This window comes from Mangifera indica, chromosome 18 (assembly GCF_011075055.1).
Source record: "Mangifera indica cultivar Alphonso chromosome 18, CATAS_Mindica_2.1, whole genome shotgun sequence".
NCBI classification, from domain to species: Eukaryota; Viridiplantae; Streptophyta; class Magnoliopsida; order Sapindales; family Anacardiaceae; genus Mangifera; species Mangifera indica.
This window is the reverse complement of record NC_058154.1, coordinates 12190691-12210733: the sequence shown is the minus strand read 5'-3', so window position 1 is coordinate 12210733 and position 20043 is coordinate 12190691. Positions and strand designations below refer to the sequence as shown.

Here is a 20043-nt window from a genome sequence, read left to right as displayed (position 1 = left end):
ACTGAGCCAGCTTGGTTTGGCTTGATTCGAATTGAATTCAAACTAAGGTTTCAGCTCGGCTCGAACTATCTCTCTGGTGATACTATCTATCCTGCCAGTGTATTGCATTACAGTGGTGATATTATTCATCTTATTGACAGTTGTTTAATGACATCTACGACCAACTTTGATTGAGTTCAAACTGACTATTATGGAATTGAATCAAGCTTGAGCCAACCCGTATTTAAGTTTGATTGGGTTCGAATCTAGTTCTACATTATCTGGTTTAAAATTTTCTGAAGATAATGGTTGACCTTTACTGTTTCATTTCGGTTTGACAATCAGGACTCTAGGAGTCAGGAGGTTGTGGCTTCATGGCTGCTAAATGACCTTTGTAAAAAGGGTGTCCTTGTGGTTCTTTTAACTTATTAGTATTTTATAATATATGATATGTATTATACAATATAATGTGATATATATGAAAAATGATACGTATTTTTAAAGTGTATTGAAAATTATATAATATGGTATTATATGATATGATATGATATGTATTATCAATATAGATTGATATATGATTTATTTTATAAAAATAAACTTAATTTTTAAATCTAAATTTTACTTGTTTATCCAAATTGAATTATTGGGTGAAAAAAATTATATAAATAAAAAATCTGTAATATTATATTTATGAGTCTTGTGATGAGCACGAGCCTAAGAGAATATATAAACCCTTATATTCAACATTAATTATGTTAATTAAATCATGATTTACCTAAATAATAAAGTATGAAAATCTTCATTATTTAGGTAGGGTAGAAAGGTCAAATATCACCTGATTCTATTCTTCACCGTTAATTCTCCTGATGAAGATCCATCAAACGGTCCACACAAAACCCCACGCTCACTCTGCAACTTATATAAATCTCTTCATCTCTGTAGCGGAGCTCTCCATGCAAACTCCCCCCGAAGGAGCTGAGTTGCGTTCATCAAAATTTCCATATTCAAATTTATTTATTTATTTTTTAATTTTATTTCTGGTTTTTGTTTGTGAAAGTGAGCAAAGCAAAATGTGTATATCGAGTTCTTCGGCTTCTCGTGCACGTTTCGCCACGACGTCGTTTACGGGATTCTCTCCTTCGTTTTCGTTTTCGCCGGCTCTGTCTAAAACGACGGGGTCCGCTTACGCTTCCTCTCAATCGTGTGTTTCTTTTGTCAACCAGAAGTATCGGTCTTTGAGTTTCTCGTCGGTGTTGCGGTGTGCGGCGCCGCGGTGGAGCCATGGAGTCGAATGGCGCTCGCCGGTTAGCCTCCGTGCTCAGGCGAGGATTTCCGTTCCGGTTCTTGAACGGTTTGAGCGGAAGATCGCGACTTTGGGTGCGTGAGTTTGTCAAGTTTTGTTTTGGTTAAAAAAAATTCTCTTTTGATGATGAGCGTTTTTGTTTTTGGTTTGGTTGGTGAGAAAAGTTTGGAAATTTAGCTGGTTGAATCTTGTGAAAGTCGGTTTTTGATGATTGTTTGGAATGCATTCTGGTTGATGAGAAGATGGTGGGAGAGAAAGAGTTTTGTTGATATATATATTTTTAGTTTGTGCATGAATGAATTTGGTCTTCCATGCAATGGAGTGTTATGTCTTTTGTTGTGAGAAAATGGCGGGAATTGGAAAGAGTTCAAGTTGATTGTGATGGAATATGGAATATCTGTTTGTTTTCATGGTGATTGGATTGCTTTTTCATTTTTTGATGAGAGATGACTGGAAATGCAGTTGTTGTTGGGTAGTTTTTTTAAGTATGATAATCTCATTTTTTTTATGAAAAGACGTTTCTTTTTGTTCAATGTTATTGTTGATGAGTAAATCATTGAAATGAAATAGAATCGGCGATTTATAAGTGATGTTGATTAAAAGAGAGTGGGAGCTTTGGCAATGATTTGAGTGTTTTTTTGTTTGGTTGATGAGTAATTTTTGGGAAACACAATTGACTATAACATTTAGTTTTTTGGGCTGAATCAAGTATGGTTTATTTTAATTTTTCAGTTATTATAGTTTAATGATGTCCGATCAGTGATAAAAAGCTTGTTTATTTGCCCTTGCTTTTAAAGTATTAGTGTTTTTAAGCAGTGTATGTTTGTGAGTTGAGAATAAGTGGGACAATAAGTAAAATATTGTTGTACATTATTTTTTTTAGTTAAAGTTCTATTTAAACTGGTGTGTCCAGAATTGACCTAGAAAATAAAATAAAATAAGAAGAGAAAGTTACAGCTTTGTGTTTATGTACTTGCTTTGTTTGTCTTTCTGGTATACTTAAACCTTCTTTTTTGGACGAGTATCTGACTTTGTTATGCACTATGTGATTTCCTTATCTGTGAAGCAATTGGTATTACATGATATGAATTTGACTATCAATTGCAACACGTTTATTCTGGAATTGTTTCAGCTCCTGATCATGCATTCAAGGGAATACTGACCAGCCTTCCCAAACCTGGGGGTGGAGAGTTTGGAAAATTCTACAGCTTACCTGCCTTGAATGATCCTAGAATTGGTATGCTCATCTGGCCTATTCTTTATTTTTTATGATTGTCATTGTTTACCAAGTTTTTTACTTTATTTGTTATGTGTTCATATGTATTTTTCAGATAGACTGCCGTACTCAGTTAGGATCCTTTTGGAATCTGCTATACGTAATTGTGACAACTTCCAAGTTACCAAGGATGATGTCGAAAAGATTATTGATTGGGAGAATACGTCACCAAAACAAGTTGAAATTCCATTCAAGCCTGCCCGTGTTCTCTTACAGGTTCATTAAATAAGTTTAATGATCACTGTAGTTTTATACATGAGACATCAGTTCCACTTGATGGAGACTGCTTTCTTGACCAGGATTTTACTGGAGTACCAGCTGTTGTTGACCTTGCTTGTATGAGGGATGCCATGAAGAGCCTGGGCAGTGACCCCAAGAGGATCAATCCATTGGTCTGTTATTATGATTGAACATAGAATTTCTGGTGCATTTTTACGATACTTGCACGATTGGGCTTTGCATCTGAGCAGCTGGTGTTCTATATTTCCTTTCAGTTGAGGTCATATCACATAGTTTAACATGACATATTTATATCCAGGTTCCCGTTGATCTTGTCATTGATCATTCAGTTCAGGTTGATGTAGCACGATCAGAAAATGCAGTACAGACAAATATGGAACTTGAATTTCAGAGGAACAAAGAGAGATTTGCTTTCCTTAAATGGGGGTCATCTGCTTTCCATAATATGCTTGTTGTTCCTCCGGGTTCTGGAATTGTCCACCAGGTAAAGAAGTTTGGTATATGATGGTTGCATTAGAACTTTTGATTTATCAGGAATCATATCTTCTATTATAAAGGTTGACATTCTTAGAAAGTTGTTGACTTGCTGTCTCACATGTAATATGCACCGTACCTTTGGAGGAATGGTCTTTGCATGGTTAAGTTTCACTGTCTAATTTCTTGTGAACTAGCTGATACAATATGCATGTTACCTATTTTTACATTTCTTTGAATATACATTGTAGGTTATAATTTTGATTGATTTGGTATTGAGCTTACATATTAATGAATTTTTAGGTCAACTTGGAATACCTTGGACGGGTTGTCTTTAACACTGATGGTGTCCTCTACCCTGATAGTGTGGTTGGTACTGATTCCCACACAACTATGATTGATGGTTTGGGAGTTGCTGGTTGGGGAGTTGGAGGAATTGAAGCAGAGGCAGCAATGCTTGGTCAGGTAGAGAGTGTGCTTTTCTTTTTTGTTTTAATAATCTAAATTTTTTTCTTTATAGTTTTGAGGTGCTAATTGTGAAGAGCATTCTGGACACACCTTTTTTCATTTTTCTTTTAAGATGATTTGGGATCTGATTTCTTGGTGTTAATAATATTGTTTTGTAAAGAAAATCAATGTATGTTATGGAAGTCATTGTTGAGTTAAAAAACTTTCATAAGTGGAGATTGTGGCTTTAGTTAGGACATGGAGTTTATCTCATGCCCACATCTTGTATTGCGTTGAGTCAAATCTATGGTTGCATGGACATTCTTGCTACCTGCTGGCTTTTTTCCTAAAATGGCATCTCTATTTTTGTCCCTAATGCTGTAAATTACAACATTGACAGCCCATGAGCATGGTATTGCCTGGTGTTGTTGGGTTCAACTTGAGTGGGAAGTTGCGTAACGGTGTGACCGCTACTGACTTGGTTTTAACTGTCACTCAAATGTTGAGGAAGCATGGTGTTGTTGGCAAGTTTGTTGAGTTTTATGGTAAGTATAATAAAGTGACTGAAATTAACTGTTAGACATCCATCATGATTGTATATAAGATTAATTAATTTGTATGTGTATAGGGGAAGGCATGGGTGAACTGTCTTTGGCTGATAGGGCCACCATTGCAAACATGTCTCCTGAATATGGAGCAACCATGGGTTTCTTCCCTGTAGACCATGTTACACTGCAGTATCTGAGGCTAACTGGAAGAAGTGATGAGACAGTGAGTTCATTCCTTCATTTTTTCTCAAGGAGGCTGGAGCTGGTGGTAGATTTTTTAGGTTTTGAATTGTAATTAAATGAGCGGTTGTAACAAAGATTCCTATGCTTTAGGTCACAATGATAGAGGAATATTTGCGTGCAAACAAAATGTTTGTTGACTACAATGAGGTAAAAGGTTTTCCATTCTTGGTGCTTCTGTTACTCTTATTTGAAGATAAGCATCTAAGTTCTGATGTCAAAGGTCTTTCTTTATGACACAGCCTCAACAAGAAAGAGTGTACTCATCTTATTTGCAGTTGGACCTAGCAGAAGTTGAACCCGCTATTTCAGGACCAAAGCGGTACATACTTGATATATGCATCTTGGGAGTCTTATTGACTTGGTGCTACTTTTTTCATGTACCCTAATCCATGGTTCATTCTTTTTAATTTTCATTGCAGGCCTCACGACCGAGTAGCTTTGAAAGACATGAAGGCTGATTGGCATGCATGTCTTCACAATCCTGTTGGATTCAAGGTGAGTTGCAAACAATAAAAAAAGTGATCTGATCACTTTTTGTTGTTTGGAGTTTCTATGCTTATTTGATCTAGTAATTGAGACCTCTATAAATTTCAACTTTTAATTCTTAGATCATATAAACCTTTTTTGTGAAATCTGAATAATCAACAATAGACATGCTATAAAACTAAATAATAATATAGATGCTTATGATTATTTGTCCCTCTCATCATAATATAATTCTCCCATTAACTGCAGGGTTTTGCCATACCCAAGCAAGAGCAGGATAAAGTAGCAAAATTTTCATTCCATGGACAGCCTGCTGAACTTAAGCATGGTAGTGTTGTTATTGCAGCCATTACCAGCTGTACAAACACATCAAACCCTAGTGTCATGCTTGGGGCTGGTCTTGTTGCTAAAAAGGCCTGTGAATTGGGCCTGGAGGTTAGTTTTGGCTACTTAGATAGAAGCCCTATTTCATTTTATTATTGGTTCTTTGAGATGAGAAAACTAAGAACAAATTATCTGGTTGAAAAACAGATTTCTTTAGTTGGTGAATCAGTTATTTTTCATATGGATTTATAACATGTACTTTAAATTATGATATACCAGGTTAAGCCTTGGGTCAAAACAAGTCTTGCACCGGGCTCTGGTGTTGTTACAAAGTATTTGCTTCAGAGGTATGTCTTAAATATATAGTATTCATTTAATGTTCTAGTATATTTCCGCATACAAGTTACTTGTGGTTCAATGTTTTGGTCTCTGCAGTGGTCTGCAAAAATACTTGAATCAGCAAGGCTTTCATATTGTTGGCTATGGCTGCACAACGTGCATTGGAAATTCTGGAGAACTTGATGAATCAGTTGGTGCTGCGATTTCAGAAAATGGTATAAGTCCCTCTTATTTTTATTTTTTCTAAAGTTTATGATACTGTTATGTTTGAAAATTAACATAAACTTCTAATTTGTTATGGAATTTTGACCGATTTGATTATAATTTTTTGTTGGCAGTTCATTAATGATCATTTCTGTGTGTCTAAGGTTAATCATCTCGGCTTTACTTTTGCAGACATTGTTGCAGCAGCTGTGCTTTCTGGTAATCGAAATTTTGAAGGCCGTGTGCATTCTCTGACAAGAGCTAACTATCTTGCTTCACCTCCTCTTGTTGTTGTTTATGCTCTTGCTGGCACAGTAAGTCATATATTGAATGCCTAAATTTCTTGTTAACGTGTACTTTAAATAAAAGATTAATTGTTCAACATGGCTCTGAAAATAAGTTGAAGCTGTTCTCTATTTGTTATGTGATTTCTTTTTATCTTGTTTGTAATCCTCTCGATTCCTCTGCAAAAAACCAAACTACTTATGTCGCATAAGCTGTTGATCAATTCCTGTAATTTATTATTTTCAGGTTGACATTGACCTTGAGAAGGAGCCAATTGGAACTGGGAAGGATGGAAAGAATGTGTACTTTAAGGATATATGGCCTACTAATGAAGATATTGCAGAGGTAAATTGTGTTATTTGAGAATATAAATGGGATTTCTGAACTCAACATTGTCTAATTATTTAGCTTCAACATGGGATGTTTTGCTGTAGGTTGTTCAATCTAGTGTATTACCTGATATGTTCAAGACTACTTACGAGGCAATTACAAAGGGGAACCCTATGTGGAATGAGCTCTTAATTCCCACTTCCACTCTTTACTCCTGGGATCCAAACTCGACCTACATTCATGAGCCTCCATATTTCAAGAACATGACTACCTATCCACCAGGCCCTCATGGAGTCAAAGATGCCTATTGCTTACTCAACTTCGGTGACAGCATAACCACTGATCATATATCTCCTGCTGGAAGTATCCACAAAGACAGCCCTGCCGCAAAATATCTGCTTGAGCGTGGGGTGGATCGCAAGGACTTCAATTCTTATGGTAGCCGCCGAGGCAATGATGAAGTGATGGGAAGAGGAACCTTCGCCAATATTCGTCTTGTCAACAAGCTCTTGAATGGAGAAGTTGGTCCAAAAACAATTCATATTCCCACAGGAGAGAAGCTTCATGTTTTTGATGTAGCAATGGTGAGTACTGACACAATGATGGTAGATGCTAATATATGAACATATTGAGTACTTGCACAAGTTTTGACGATCTTATAACTGAACAAATAATCTTATGTCACTTTCAGAGGTATAAGTCCGCTGGGCAAGACACGATTATCCTTGCTGGGGCCGAGTATGGAAGCGGAAGCTCTAGAGACTGGGCTGCCAAGGGTCCCAAGCTTCTGGTAGTTCTTATTTTCCTGCAATCGAACCATTCATGGAATTTTCAATGTATTCTTTTCTCACAAAATTTTTAACTTTTTCAGGGAGTTAAAGCAGTGATTGCTAAAAGCTTTGAGCGAATTCATCGCAGTAACCTTGTTGGTATGGGGATCATTCCGCTTTGTTTCAAGCCCAGTGAGGATGCAGAAACTCTAGGATTAACTGGTCACGAGCGCTACACAATAGACCTACCAACGAAAGTCAGTGAGATAAGGCCTGGCCAAGATGTTACTGTCACAACTGACTCCGGGAAATCCTTCACATGTATCGTTCGCTTTGATACTGAGGTATGTAGCTGTGTATGTGTTCTTTGGTATGTTAACTGAATCTAAACTTCTGTAAAAAAATTTAATCTGTGCAGGTGGAATTGGCATATTTTGATCATGGAGGCATTCTCCCGTTCGTTGTTCGAAGTCTAAGCAAGCAATCGTAAATAAGGTGATCCAACCTGAGTTTATAATAAGACATAGAAAGCATTGCAGAAGAACATATTCCTTTTTTTCTTCAAGTGGGGTGATGATCATTTCAATTTGTGTAGTTCTCACTCGATTTCTGTTAATGCTGAACAAGGGTTAATTTAAACGTAATTTTAAATTAAAATGATTAGTTTGAGATCATATTTGTCTTGATGGTAAGTTTATCAAAGGTGCCACCACAAAAGAAACTTAAGAAAAAGAAAAAATTGCCCAAAAATGAGCTAGCCAAAGATTTTTTGACAACTCAGTCTTGCCTCAATCTCGAATTGGGGCTATTCCTACTAAAACTCAGATCATTTGATCTGAATCTGAATGAGCTTAGCTTATGTACAGCTGTATCGTTAACCCAATTAAACATCTCCTTTATACTCAAAATATTGTATGCAGCATTTATTAAAATTATGTTCTTTTTAACATTTAATATTCCATACTTCTACAAAAACTTTAGAAAGCAATAAAGTTGTCGCTTCGAAGCCTCAAATTTTTTGCTATACAAGCCTGTTATACTAATACTATACAGGGTCCAAGCACACAATTGCTCTTTAAACATGCACCAAGATTACAGGCTCCAAATTCTACTTCCGGCTGTTAAGATATTTGCTATATTTCGAAGCCAGAGCTATGGCCTTGGCACTTGTGTTTTCCATCATCCACTCTTTCTCAGCACGCCGTTGATGTTGTCTTGCGTTCTTAGCTCGTTTTGGTGCCAGACGTGTGTCCCTTTCCACAAAGGCAAGTCTAAACTTTTCAGCCACAGACAACTCGTTGGGGTTTGACACAGGAGTCGCCACCCTTGGTACAAGTCCACGTACTGCCCATGTTATGGGATCAATGTCCTTCAGATATGGCTCATCCAACACAATGTCTGGATATGCTTCCTGCGGTAACTCAAATCCTCTGACGCCAAATGGTGATGGCTTGGGATTTACAATAATGCGTGGACATTCTGTGGACAACATCTCCAATGAATCGCTATCAATCTTCGGCTGAAAACAGATGCGCACGGAGTCAGTTCCCAGAAAAAAAAATAATGAGAAGAAACTGTGATAGCTTGCAGGAATCTCCATACCCACACAAGCCATCGTAATGACTGTGCACCATGACCAATCTCTGTAGTAACAAGTTCCTCCCAGGAATCCCCCTCCAGATCGTTCAGGCTTGGTTTTAATACACTCAAGCATCTTCGTGCAGTGTGCTCACTCCTTAGGGACCCTCTGCAACATTAATTTTGGTTCATAGCCAGTTATACAATTTTTATCCTAGTCAAAAACCCCAATATCCAGTCCTAGGCTAGGTAAATGACATGTGACAGAATAAACATGCAAAACAACATATTGAAAGTTCTATAATTACACAAATTTAAATACAAATTTTTTATTTTCCAAGAAGATGAGTTATTCAACATCTCATGACAAATTAACAAAGCAAGGAAGCACATAATTCTAAGCAAACTGAAGCACAACCACCGGAAGTTTGAAAATTTACTTACTATATAATTTCTGAAAATTAGAAATAAAGCTGACACAATTGTAATACACAATGCACTTGGTAATCTGTTCTTACAAAAACTTTTCTTCCATTGGTCCAGTAATCTACTCATTTTCACATTATAAAGTAAGAAAACTATCAAAAACTTTGTAACTAACAACTAAATCCTCTAACCTCATAGTCTCCCTGCTAAAGGAGAAACTGAAAACAAAGCATTAGGATCCTTTATGTCCTTACTTTCAGACTAATATAAAACTGCTACAGTTCAGGGGGTGAAAGGTATGCAAAAGACACTCATATCGAAAAGATTACAAGTAGAGACATTGTATAAATTTAATTCAAGCTTAAAATTCGGAGCTTTTATTTTGTTTTCAGAAGAGACCATACCCACATCTCAATGTCTCCAGTGAATGGCAGTGCTGCACGAGTTCAGAAACACCAGCAGCAGTAATATTGTTGCAGTGGCTGCATTAAAGATGCATCAATATAACTGAACAAAACCAAAAAGCAACAGAAGTACATAATAAATTCGGGAGCCTAGCATTACTTAGGTTATATCAATTTCTTTTTTACTCAAATGCATAGTAAAAATTGACAAAGAAGAGAATAATTTTCTTCAAGAATTAACAATGATAGTATTTGTACCTTATATCCACTGCTCTTAGAGATTTAGACATTTTAGCCACATTCCCTAAACCAGAGTCAGAAACATCCGAACCAGAAATATCAAGAACTTTCCAGGAACTGTCAGCTAAAGAAGTAATAACATTGTCTGATAGTAACTTTCTTCTTCGGGCAATAGCAGCAATTGCTATCTGACATTCAAACGCATGGATTTAAACATTAGGAAAAAATGAAACAATCATTTCCTAGATAGAAATTCAAATGTGAAACTTATGAAAGTACAACAGTCAAAACCCTCTAATATCATAATGGCCTTATACATAGCATCAAGCAAAGCCTAGTAAACAAACCCACAAAATCGAAACTGATTAAAACCCTCACACACCATTCCCACTCTTCAAATGTATGGCAAAAATATTGCACTGAACAGAAGATTCAAGAATTCCCACAAATTCACAACCTTAATATCAGCCGGAAAGCTAGCTGCAATCTCACCCAAATCCTCAATAATATCTTCCAAATGCTTGCCAATAACTCCAAGACACAACCCAACTAAACTTGGTGGCTTTGCCTTCTCGCGAGATGATCCTGTTGTCAAGAAAACACAACTAATAAATTAAATAGAGTTAAACCCACATCTAAAATCTCATAAAAATGTAAAAAAAAGCCACATATGTTAAATGCTTAAGCATAATTGGCCTCCTTTAGCTATTTCCTTCACTTTCTCAGCAACCAAACAGATAACACCAAATATATATGTAAAAAAAATGAATTTATAAACAATAAATTAAAATAATCCACAAAAAAAGGCCATTTAGTCGTAAAGTAATTAAATAATTAAACAAACAGCATCAAAACAAGATAAATTTTCAATATTTAGAGGGAGAGGAGAAAAGACTTACTGAAATTTAGATGGGGTTTCTTCAAGGGATTCCTGGGATTCTTATCGGGTTTGTTCAACGAATTACTGGTATTCAAATCGAGTTTCTTGAAGGAGCTCTTTATATCCTTCGCAGCTCTGTTTATTTCCATAAAAAATTCAAAACTTTAAGCCAAAAAAATCAATAACCAGTTTTGGGGCTTTCGATTCCGAATTTTTCAGCTGCAACTCAGAAGCCTGATATGAACATTTTGCTTTATTTAAAGGGTTTGGGACATTAGTAGTAATTTACTAGAAAGCCCTTAAGGATTATTATAACATGTAATATTTTTTAACCATAAAAGAGATTTTTTTTTTTCTTTTTAAGAAAATGCTTTATCATTTAGGGGGCGTTTGATTTGGATAATGTTTTATTATCAAAATAAAAAGATTATCTTGAAGATAAATTACTTAAAAGATTACTGGGTATAAATGATTATTATGTTTGATAAAATTTGATAGATATAAATAATTATTGTGTTTGATTAAAGGTAATAAAAGATTACTAATAAATTATTTTACTTAAATTCCTTGAATATAATTATTTTTAAATATTTTTTATATTATTTATCATATTAATTAAAAATTAATTTATTTTTGTCTCAAAAAATTAATAAATAATAATATAATTATAATAAAATCAAAATTATCTTGATAATTTTTAAATACCTACGATGAATGTGGTAATCAGATTACTACTTATATTACCTGTCACGTCAGCATTGGTAATAAAAAATTACTATAATATTTTATTATTAACAAACTAAATAAAAAAATAAAAAATAGGTTATCAAAGTAATATTAAAAAACTAGAACCAAATGCCCATTTAGTGGTATTTTTTCAAAGGTTTGGACGTCATTTGAGCCTAGTGGTGCCTGGAATGTGACTCAAATCAATTAATCCAAGTTTGAGCAAGGTAATCCCAATTCGAGAATGAATCAAATCAATTCAATTCAATTGAATTGGCAAAAATTTGATGACAAATTTATTTTTCTTGACAACTTTTTTTTAATTCTAATTTCATTTTTAATAGATCTTTTTCATCTTTTATGACTTTTCAATAATTTCTTTAATAAATTTATGGTTAATTGAGCAAACCAAATTTAATCTCAAATTAATTAATTTGGATTTGAATTAAACTGCAGTTAATATTTGTTCGAATTTAATTTAGTTCAAATCTATTCCTAATTTTTATGCTTTTTAAAGGGAGTGATGTTTTAATTCTAAAAGAAATTTTAAGTTAAAATAAAATAAACAATATTTTTTACTAAAAATTAAAAAATGAAAAAATATTTCTTTTTTATATTTCAAGCAAAAAATAAAGGGGCCTTTTGGTAAACTAACAACTGCTTTTGTCTTCGTGCTTGAATTGAGACTCAAGTTTCCGAAAGGCCTGCCTTTTGTTCTGGTTGAGTTTCACTTCTCAAATCAGAGTCTCCATTTCATCTGCCGCTTAAGACAACCAACCAAACGGCATCGTTTTCTTCCTCAAATGGTAAAGAGTTTACAAGGTGGAGATCAAAACCTCCCGGCAGACGTCAGCCAAGTGATTGATCTGCTGGAACGCCACTGTTTGGCTCCTGATGGCTCTCTCGTATCCAAATCCGCCTTCTACGATCTCCAACACGTACATTCTCACTTTGTTAACCTAGTTCGTTTGTTCAAGCCACAGAATTTTAAAATTTTAATCAATTTTTTTTTTTATTTTTTGCAGGCGCGAGAAGAAATGTCTAGAGAGAGGTTGCGGTATTTAGAAGCCATGGTATTGTAATTTAATTTAAATTTCTAGATGTTGCATTTCAGATTTATGCTTTAGTTGCATGTGCTCTAGTTTCTTTTTTCATTTTATTTCATTTTGGAGAGGCTCTTATAATTGTTTTTGTTGAGAGGTTATGTTTTGAGGGGCAATTGGTACAAAGTGAAAGCTTAATGCATTTGTTAGTTTAGTTTTGTGTTTGTTGAAAGGGTTGTAGTTGAGATGGCGGTTTTTATATGATAACGAGTGATTTTGAAATGGGACTTTTGTTTGTGTTGTGCCGGGGCTTAATGTAGGCAATTTACTGTGAAGCAACTGCTATGGTGGAGGGTTATCAACAAGGTGTTTCGGTTGCTAGTCTTGGAGGCATTCGTGATGTTCAGGGACTATACTCACAACTTGGTTTGAAGAACTCTCCTCAGGTTTTAATTACTACAATTGGGTTCTTCTTTATTTCGCTTGCATTTTGATGTATCCATGCTTGACATGATGATGGTATTATTAGAAGTGAAAAGAGAGAGATATGGTTTTGAAGTTCTGGTTATAAGGCTAATGAATATGAAAATTTACATTTTAGGTTTATGAGACTTTAGAGCACAGGTTGGTTGTTGCAGAAGCAGCGCAAAGGCTGAGACTTCCACTTATATCAAAAGATGGTGACATTCTTGAGGAAGAAATTGAAAAGTGGAGTACAATTTCACGCAGTTCGCTTGATAGTACAAGCACCAGTGTCACAATCAACTCTAGCTCTACCTCAATGAATTATGCCAATAGTTTGGTGAACAGCACCACAAGTGTGAATGCCCTTGGCTCTAATGATTCCGAACCTGGAGTTGGTGGTGTTCCTAATCGCTTTCTTGGCATAACCCCTACTTATTTGTGGCAATCTCAGCTCCAACAAACACCATTGACTGTGGTATGATAATCTCATGCAATAATAAAATTTAGGTATTTGTAATTGGTTCCTATTGCAATATTATAACCTCTTATTTGCATTTTTTTTCTTTTATTTGATTTATTTTCATATAATGTACTTAATTTTCAGATGGATTTGTGTTGAGTAAAAATTTTCAGTAGAAGATAATACATTAAACTTTCTTGTGACGTTTTATTTTTGGTATTGTAGGATATGGCAGAATATCAGATATCTGTTTGCCATGAGATTGAAGCACGTCTAAAAGCTAAATGTGATAAGTTAGCAGATGCCTTCATTGATGACATTGGTAATCTCATGCACCACACCCCTCTTTTTTTGTCTTCTGTTGAGATATTTTATTGTTTCAATGAAACATGGTGTTTCTTTGTGATATACTGATGGCGACATCAATTATTTTTTCGTAACATTTGTGAACAAACATATTTGTTATGTAAGTGGTCAGGATGTAGACACAAGTATTTAACTGTTTATGATAATTTAATGTTGCCTGAATCAACTGTGGTGCGAATAATTGGGTTGGTATTTTGGGTTTCAAATAATTGGGGTATGGCACCTGACCTTGAAACATATGCATGTCAAATACTCAAAAAGTATGGTTTAGCAAGCAGCTGTCCAATGTTGAACGGCTTCTGTATGAAGTGGTTATGGGCCTAATATTATGTTCTTGTTGCAGATTCATCTTCTGGTAGTCATGCATCAAGTGCTCGTCTTCCTGAAAGGTGTGAATTTCTCTGTTCTATTTCTTTTACTGCATTCCTTGGCCTGAAACTGTTTGTTTTTCATGCATTTTACACTGACTTGTTTAATTTTTGATATGATCCCCATGAAATTGGTCTCTCATTCATGAAACCTTCAATTTTTTTATTATTTATTTTTGTCAAAACTAAATATCTTACTGACATTGGATGTTACGCTACTTTTCATTTGTTCAGGGTTAAGATGATAATTGAAGAGATTGAAAGGGAGGAAGCAGCTTTGCGTGAGGACCTTTACTCAGCAGATAGAAAATTTGCTGAGTATTACAATGTGGGTGAAGTGGAACTTATATATCTTATTTTATCTTTAAAATGATCTTCATTTGACAAGATTTTTGCTTGTAGTATTTCATATTGTGTTATCAAGTGGAGATTTTTCTTGTGTGTGACATTTGTGATGATATTTTATTTTCTGTGTTGGCAAGGTCTTGGAACAAATACTTGGAGTGCTCATTAAACTTGTCAAAGATTTGAAGTTGCAACATCAACACAAATATGTAAGTACTCCACATTGCAAACATGCTGGAAAAGATATGCACGAACATTTTATTGATAATTCCAATTTCTTTGTATCATTTCTTTTCTCAAACTGACCTCAAAATTTATTTGCTGGATATTGTATAGGATGAACTTCAAAAAACTTGGCTGTGTAAAAGGTGTGAGACCATGAGTGCAAAACTAAGGTTAGTTTTATTGTTGCTGATTCTGGGTTGATTCTTGTGCCAATAGACTTGCATGGCTTTTCATTGATTAAATCAGTTCATTAATGGTTGGTCTAATGTGATGAAAACTATCATCGTGTGTTTCTCATAGAGGGGTTAATATTGTAGTAGTTTTTATGTTTTTGTTTTTATAGCAGATTATAATATGTTTGTTCACTTTCATAGGGTTCTGGAGCATGTTCTCCTCCTTGGAACTTATACTCAGGAATCAATACCAGCCCTGCATAAAATAAGGTACTTAAACAACAACATTTTCCATTGTTAATCTGTGGTTCATTTTTTGGATTTTGATAAGTCTTTTGCTTTTGTTCCAGGAAATATCTTGTTGAGGCTACTGAAGAGGCTTCAGTTGCATATAATAAAGCGGTTTGTTCTGTTTCTTATGTTACATGCCTTAAAGAAACTTTTTTATGCTTGTGTGTCTGTTTTGTGATCACTACAAGTTTTGGCTCTAATGTCAATTACATGCACTGGTAGTTTTCATGCCAACTCTTGGCTTGATATTTTTATGAATATATTTCAATTATTAGTCTACATTTCAACTTGTTACCAGGTCACACGTCTTCGTGAGTATCAGGGTGTTGATCCACGCTTTGATAATATTGCGAGGCAGTACCATGACATTGTAAAGGTAAAAGTAGCTTGTAATTAGTATGTTCAAAATTAGGCGAGCAACTCAGATTGACATTCGTTGCAGAAACTGGAAAATATGCAATGGACAATCCACCAAGTCGAGATGGACCTCAAACAGTTACCAGACGCCTCGAGCACTTGAAATTTTGGTTTGTATTTTCATTTTGTTCAGCTATGTAACCTTTGCATTTATACACAACATGCTATTTTTCCCCTACTAAGCTTGGTGCTTGTGTTATTTTATATATAGTTTATGATAATGAAAAAGAATATGTTTTCATCTCATCAAGCCATTTGAAACGCATGTAAGAAGCATATTGGTTTTGTTGTAAACAGCTGGTTGAAGCTCTTTTTGTAGATCACCTCTTTACAATCCATTGCTTGTTTGTGACAAATGTGCAAAATAATTGGAAGGTTGCTTTATGAACCCATTTGTTTGTACCTCCTGGTTGATCAGGTGTACACTAATGTTTTCAGGCCAGACTGGTCATTAACCTAGTCAAGCATTCTGTTCAAGGCTTGACTAGTCTGATTGACGATTGGATCTGCGACGAATTAAATAAACATTAAAACTATATTTAACTAAATTAAATTGTGACATGGTGATATATGATACACATTTCTTACTAAATAGAAATGGTTATGTACTCATAATTGATTGATCATTAAGAACAAATATATTGAATATATATATTTATGAACATGATGCTTTAAGACGGTTTGACTTATTACTTGAAAGTTTATATCTACTGCTCTTTTATTAGTATTTTGGATATAATTTGGCAACATTATAGTGTTAATGTTAAAAATGTTGTTCCCTTGCCATTGCACAATTTTTTTATCTATGGAACAATCAGGAGGGTATTTTTAATGTACTCATATAATTGGGTATAATTAAACCTTAATATAATGAATTTAGACAATTGATCGGATTATGTTTCTATAGACAATAGATAATAGTGTGTTTCCGATTTGATAGAAAGTGAATCGGATTATGTTTCTATCTAGTTACTGTCATATATGGGATACAATCTTGTGATTACAAGAGATGGAATTGACATAGTAGGGCGACCGTGGGAGCTTTTGAGTTTGTTAAGTCTTACTCTTTTCATTTATTTCTAGACAGAAAGACTTTTATCAATATTTTAAGTTGATTTACGTGTAGATAAGTGATTAGTTAAATTGTTATATAATGATTAAAATAAGATCTGAATTAAACCAATTTAGTATCAATCTAGTATTCAATTTGAAATGAGATGAATTTAAGTTACTATAATCCCATCTTAAGTTTAAGTCGAATCAATACAATTCTAACAAGTTGTCAATAAATTCATATGATTACTTTTTTTAACTATAATTCTTTTACAAAGGATTTTTCTTTGTCATTTTTTCTTCTCATTTTTTGACCCTTTCTCTTATAAGTTTGTTGTAAATTTGAGCTAAACTTCATAAATTTGAATCTAATTTGAATTAATTCTGGTTCAATCTTGGCTCGGCTGAAATCCTTCCTCACCAAGGTTAACCACGTCTTTAATGTCCTTTCCTTGAGAGGACTTCCAAAGAGCCTGACGAATTTGACCTGACAATAAGGCCATCGTCGAAGAAGGTCCCAGATGATAAGCCAACTAGACTTGCACGAACATAGACAACTTTTAGATGTTGGATGAATGTTCTTTTACTTTCTGGATTTTTCTGCCAGGTTAATCCATGGTACCACACAGATTCCTTTTGGAACCCAATTCTCCCTTAGCGTGTAGACTCCACCTTCATAGTCACATATTCGTCGCCAAAACCCAACCTCCACCATTCCTTTGGCATATTCTTCATCATACATCGATCACGTGTCAACGTCCAACCGACCTTAATCTTCCTATATATTCCCTCTCTGCGCCTCCGTGATTTCTTATTGTGTAACAGAAGCCAAAGTTTCCAATTTGAGCTTTTAAAGGTTAGCTCTCTTTAAAATCGCATTTTCTCTTATGGGAATTCATTATTTTGTACTTTTAAGGCTTGCATGCAACTGGGTTCCGATCAGTTTCGGGATTTGTATGGTGAAAATCAATGGAAGTTTTTAACTTTAACATATCAAAGAACTAAAAAAATCCTCCCTCTCCCCCCCCCCCCCCTTTTTTTTTTGACATAGCTTCTGAGATTTTTTTTTAAATAGATATTGTAGCCAAATGAAATCTTCTGATTATTCGGAAAACTGGGTTAAGATGAATCCTGTTATTTCATGGTAAAAACCGAATAAAACCTGAATTCTCAGGCTGACGAGTTGTTTGTGTGTTAATATTTCAGCAACAGAGGCAGATTTCTCAAGTTTTCAACAAGCAAAGTTCATGGTTGACAGAGACTTTCAGATACCATCATCCTTTGATCCATTTTCTGAGGCCAAAAAGTCAGAAAATTCCAAAGGAGGCTATGTTCATCTCCGGGTTCAGCAGAGGAATGGGAAGAAAAGCATAACCACTGTTGAAGGCCTTAACCAGAATCTCAGCTACACCAAGATCCTGAAAGACCTCAAGAAAGAGTTCTGCTGTAATGGAAATGTTGTCCAGGACAAAAACCTTGGCAAGGTGATTCAGCTTCAGGGCGATCAGCGCACCAATGTTTTAAACTTCCTTGTCAAAGAAAAGCTTGTGGAGAAGAGCCAGATCAAGGTTCATGGTTTTTAAGGGGGTGGAGCCCTGTGATTTGGAGAATGTTGTTGTATGATCAGGGTGATTTTGTTGAGTTTGTTTTCACTTTTCCTTGTTTTTATGCTTCTCTGTTTGGTGAATTTGTATTCTGGTTTGGATACCAGACTGTTGAGGTTTGATTAATAATGGAAACTGAAATAATTGAAGTTTCATTAAGTTTGGTTTTTATATTCTTTCCCTTTTATCTCTGTTTTTTCCTTCAATTGTGTTGGAGAAATCATGAACAGAAGTATAATAATGACTGGTTGTTTTTGAGCGATTAAGATTCGGATTAAAATAAAAATCTTTGATCAGACCACCAATATGCTTATCAGTTGTTGAAGCACCCGACGAGTGAAAGAGAACTTATGTTCTCAAAATTCTCTCTCTCTCTCTCTCTCTCTATATATATATATATATGTGGAAGTCTGTCTCAAATCTGAGTAAATCAAGGTTTTATTATGTTGCATAACTCTAATTAGAGGTTAGTTGAGTAGGGTTTGATTCGAATTGAGTTAATTTTGGGTTGAAAGTCAATTTGATTCGGTTTGAATTTATTTATTTTGAATATGAATTAAGTTTAAGTTAAGAGGTTTGGTTTGTTTTAAAATCGAGTCAAATTTGAGCTATAAAAAATTTTGTTCAGTTTGATTCGTGGCCCAGATAGATAGTTTAATTTAGTTTGAATTTGACTTGTGATTTGGTTCGAATTATATTAAATAATTGTTAAATGATAAAATTTTGTCAATGAATTACGAATTCAAACCACGAATATGAATCATATATCTTAGTCATAAATTTGAGTCAAATTTTTATTGAATCTTAATCACTTTTAATATTAATTAAATAAATTCAAATCAAATTTAAATCAAATTTTTTTTTATTTAAATCAAATTTGAACCAATAGATGTTTGGATTCAACTCAATCCGTATATACCCCAAGGTGAGAATTCATGTTTCTTGAACTCTTTTGTACCTTTTCACGAAGAAACCTTTATGCTTCACCAGTAAAATTAACCCGGTTCTTATTTTCTTGTTGAGTACCTATTCAGCGAGGTGCTTCCATTTCATGTGTTTTCCGGTAGTTCAATGCCCCCTTCCTGTTAATTTTTATGAATTTTGAGAAGTATTTAAGATTAATGATCACTAAATGAAAGTAGGTTACCATTCCATCCATCTCAAAATTTCTGTAATCCTTTCCCAAATCAAACATGATTTTTTTTAGCGGTCATGCGACTATATATAACATTCAACCATCAACAAACCCATTGTAGATGTGACCTTGAATCAAACTAAATCAAAACAATCAACTATCAATGAACACCAAAATGTCGATTGCAAATGAAGGATGGTTGAGCCCCACAACCACAATTTGAACCAAAAGAGTAGAGATTTAAATTAGTCTTTCATGTTTATCTCTCATAGCAGTGATATGATTGTGTTGCCGTTGAATTGTAACTTTTGGGTCAAGAAAGGAGAGATGGTTTAAAGTTATTGCCTTGGTGATGGAATACAGGTAAGGTTTCGTTGCTAAGAGAACAAGAGAGAGAGACAAAGTGGGAGAGAGGTGGTGAGAAAGAAGAGAAGACATTTTTTGGTTATTGATGTGTCAAAAGTTCAACGTGGGGAGAAGAGTAAGTTATTTTTCTCTCACGTGTAGGATTATATTCAAATCGAATTTGTTCAAACTCAAACTCAAATTTGACTCAAACAAACCAGAAACAAACTCACATTCAAACTTAAGCTCAA

The 20043-nt window shown here is 34.6% G+C and overlaps 4 protein-coding genes across 4 annotated transcripts; 3 read left to right on the top strand and 1 right to left on the bottom strand.

The window, feature by feature from the left end:
• The first annotated feature begins 925 nt into the window (after nt 1-925).
• LOC123202036 (aconitate hydratase, cytoplasmic-like) lies at nt 926-7922 on the top strand. Its single transcript, XM_044617757.1, has 20 exons — nt 926-1356; nt 2415-2519; nt 2614-2774; nt 2858-2950; nt 3097-3282; nt 3576-3737; nt 4120-4264; nt 4348-4490; nt 4601-4657; nt 4750-4829; nt 4930-5005; nt 5246-5431; nt 5600-5667; nt 5756-5874; nt 6056-6177; nt 6395-6493; nt 6583-7062; nt 7170-7268; nt 7350-7592; nt 7667-7922. Exons 1-20 carry the CDS (start codon nt 933-935, stop codon nt 7736-7738), a joined length of 3120 nt encoding a protein of 1039 aa, XP_044473692.1. The 5' UTR covers nt 926-932; the 3' UTR covers nt 7739-7922.
• A 221-nt stretch (nt 7923-8143) lies between these two features.
• LOC123202037 lies at nt 8144-11001 on the bottom strand. Its single transcript, XM_044617758.1, has 6 exons — nt 10796-11001; nt 10354-10481; nt 9915-10084; nt 9657-9734; nt 8851-8995; nt 8144-8767 (listed from the first exon to the last, which is right to left on the bottom strand). The coding sequence occupies exons 1-6, from the start codon at nt 10923-10925 to the stop codon at nt 8357-8359; spliced, it is 1062 nt and encodes a 353-aa protein (XP_044473693.1). The 5' UTR covers nt 10926-11001; the 3' UTR covers nt 8144-8356.
• Nucleotides 11002-12200: 1199 nt separating this feature from the next.
• LOC123201345 (AUGMIN subunit 4) lies at nt 12201-18471 on the top strand. Its single transcript, XM_044616805.1, has 14 exons — nt 12201-12440; nt 12528-12575; nt 12866-12991; nt 13147-13485; nt 13696-13792; nt 14180-14225; nt 14439-14532; nt 14687-14758; nt 14886-14944; nt 15149-15217; nt 15298-15349; nt 15537-15614; nt 15681-17564; nt 17915-18471. The coding sequence occupies exons 1-13, from the start codon at nt 12306-12308 to the stop codon at nt 15756-15758; spliced, it is 1293 nt and encodes a 430-aa protein (XP_044472740.1). The 5' UTR covers nt 12201-12305; the 3' UTR covers nt 15759-17564; nt 17915-18471.
• On the top strand, nt 17956-18471 carry LOC123201346 (protein translation factor SUI1 homolog). The gene has a single exon (XM_044616806.1). It carries the CDS (start codon nt 17956-17958, stop codon nt 18289-18291), a length of 336 nt encoding a protein of 111 aa, XP_044472741.1. The 3' UTR covers nt 18292-18471.
• Nucleotides 18472-20043: the final 1572 nt, after the last annotated feature.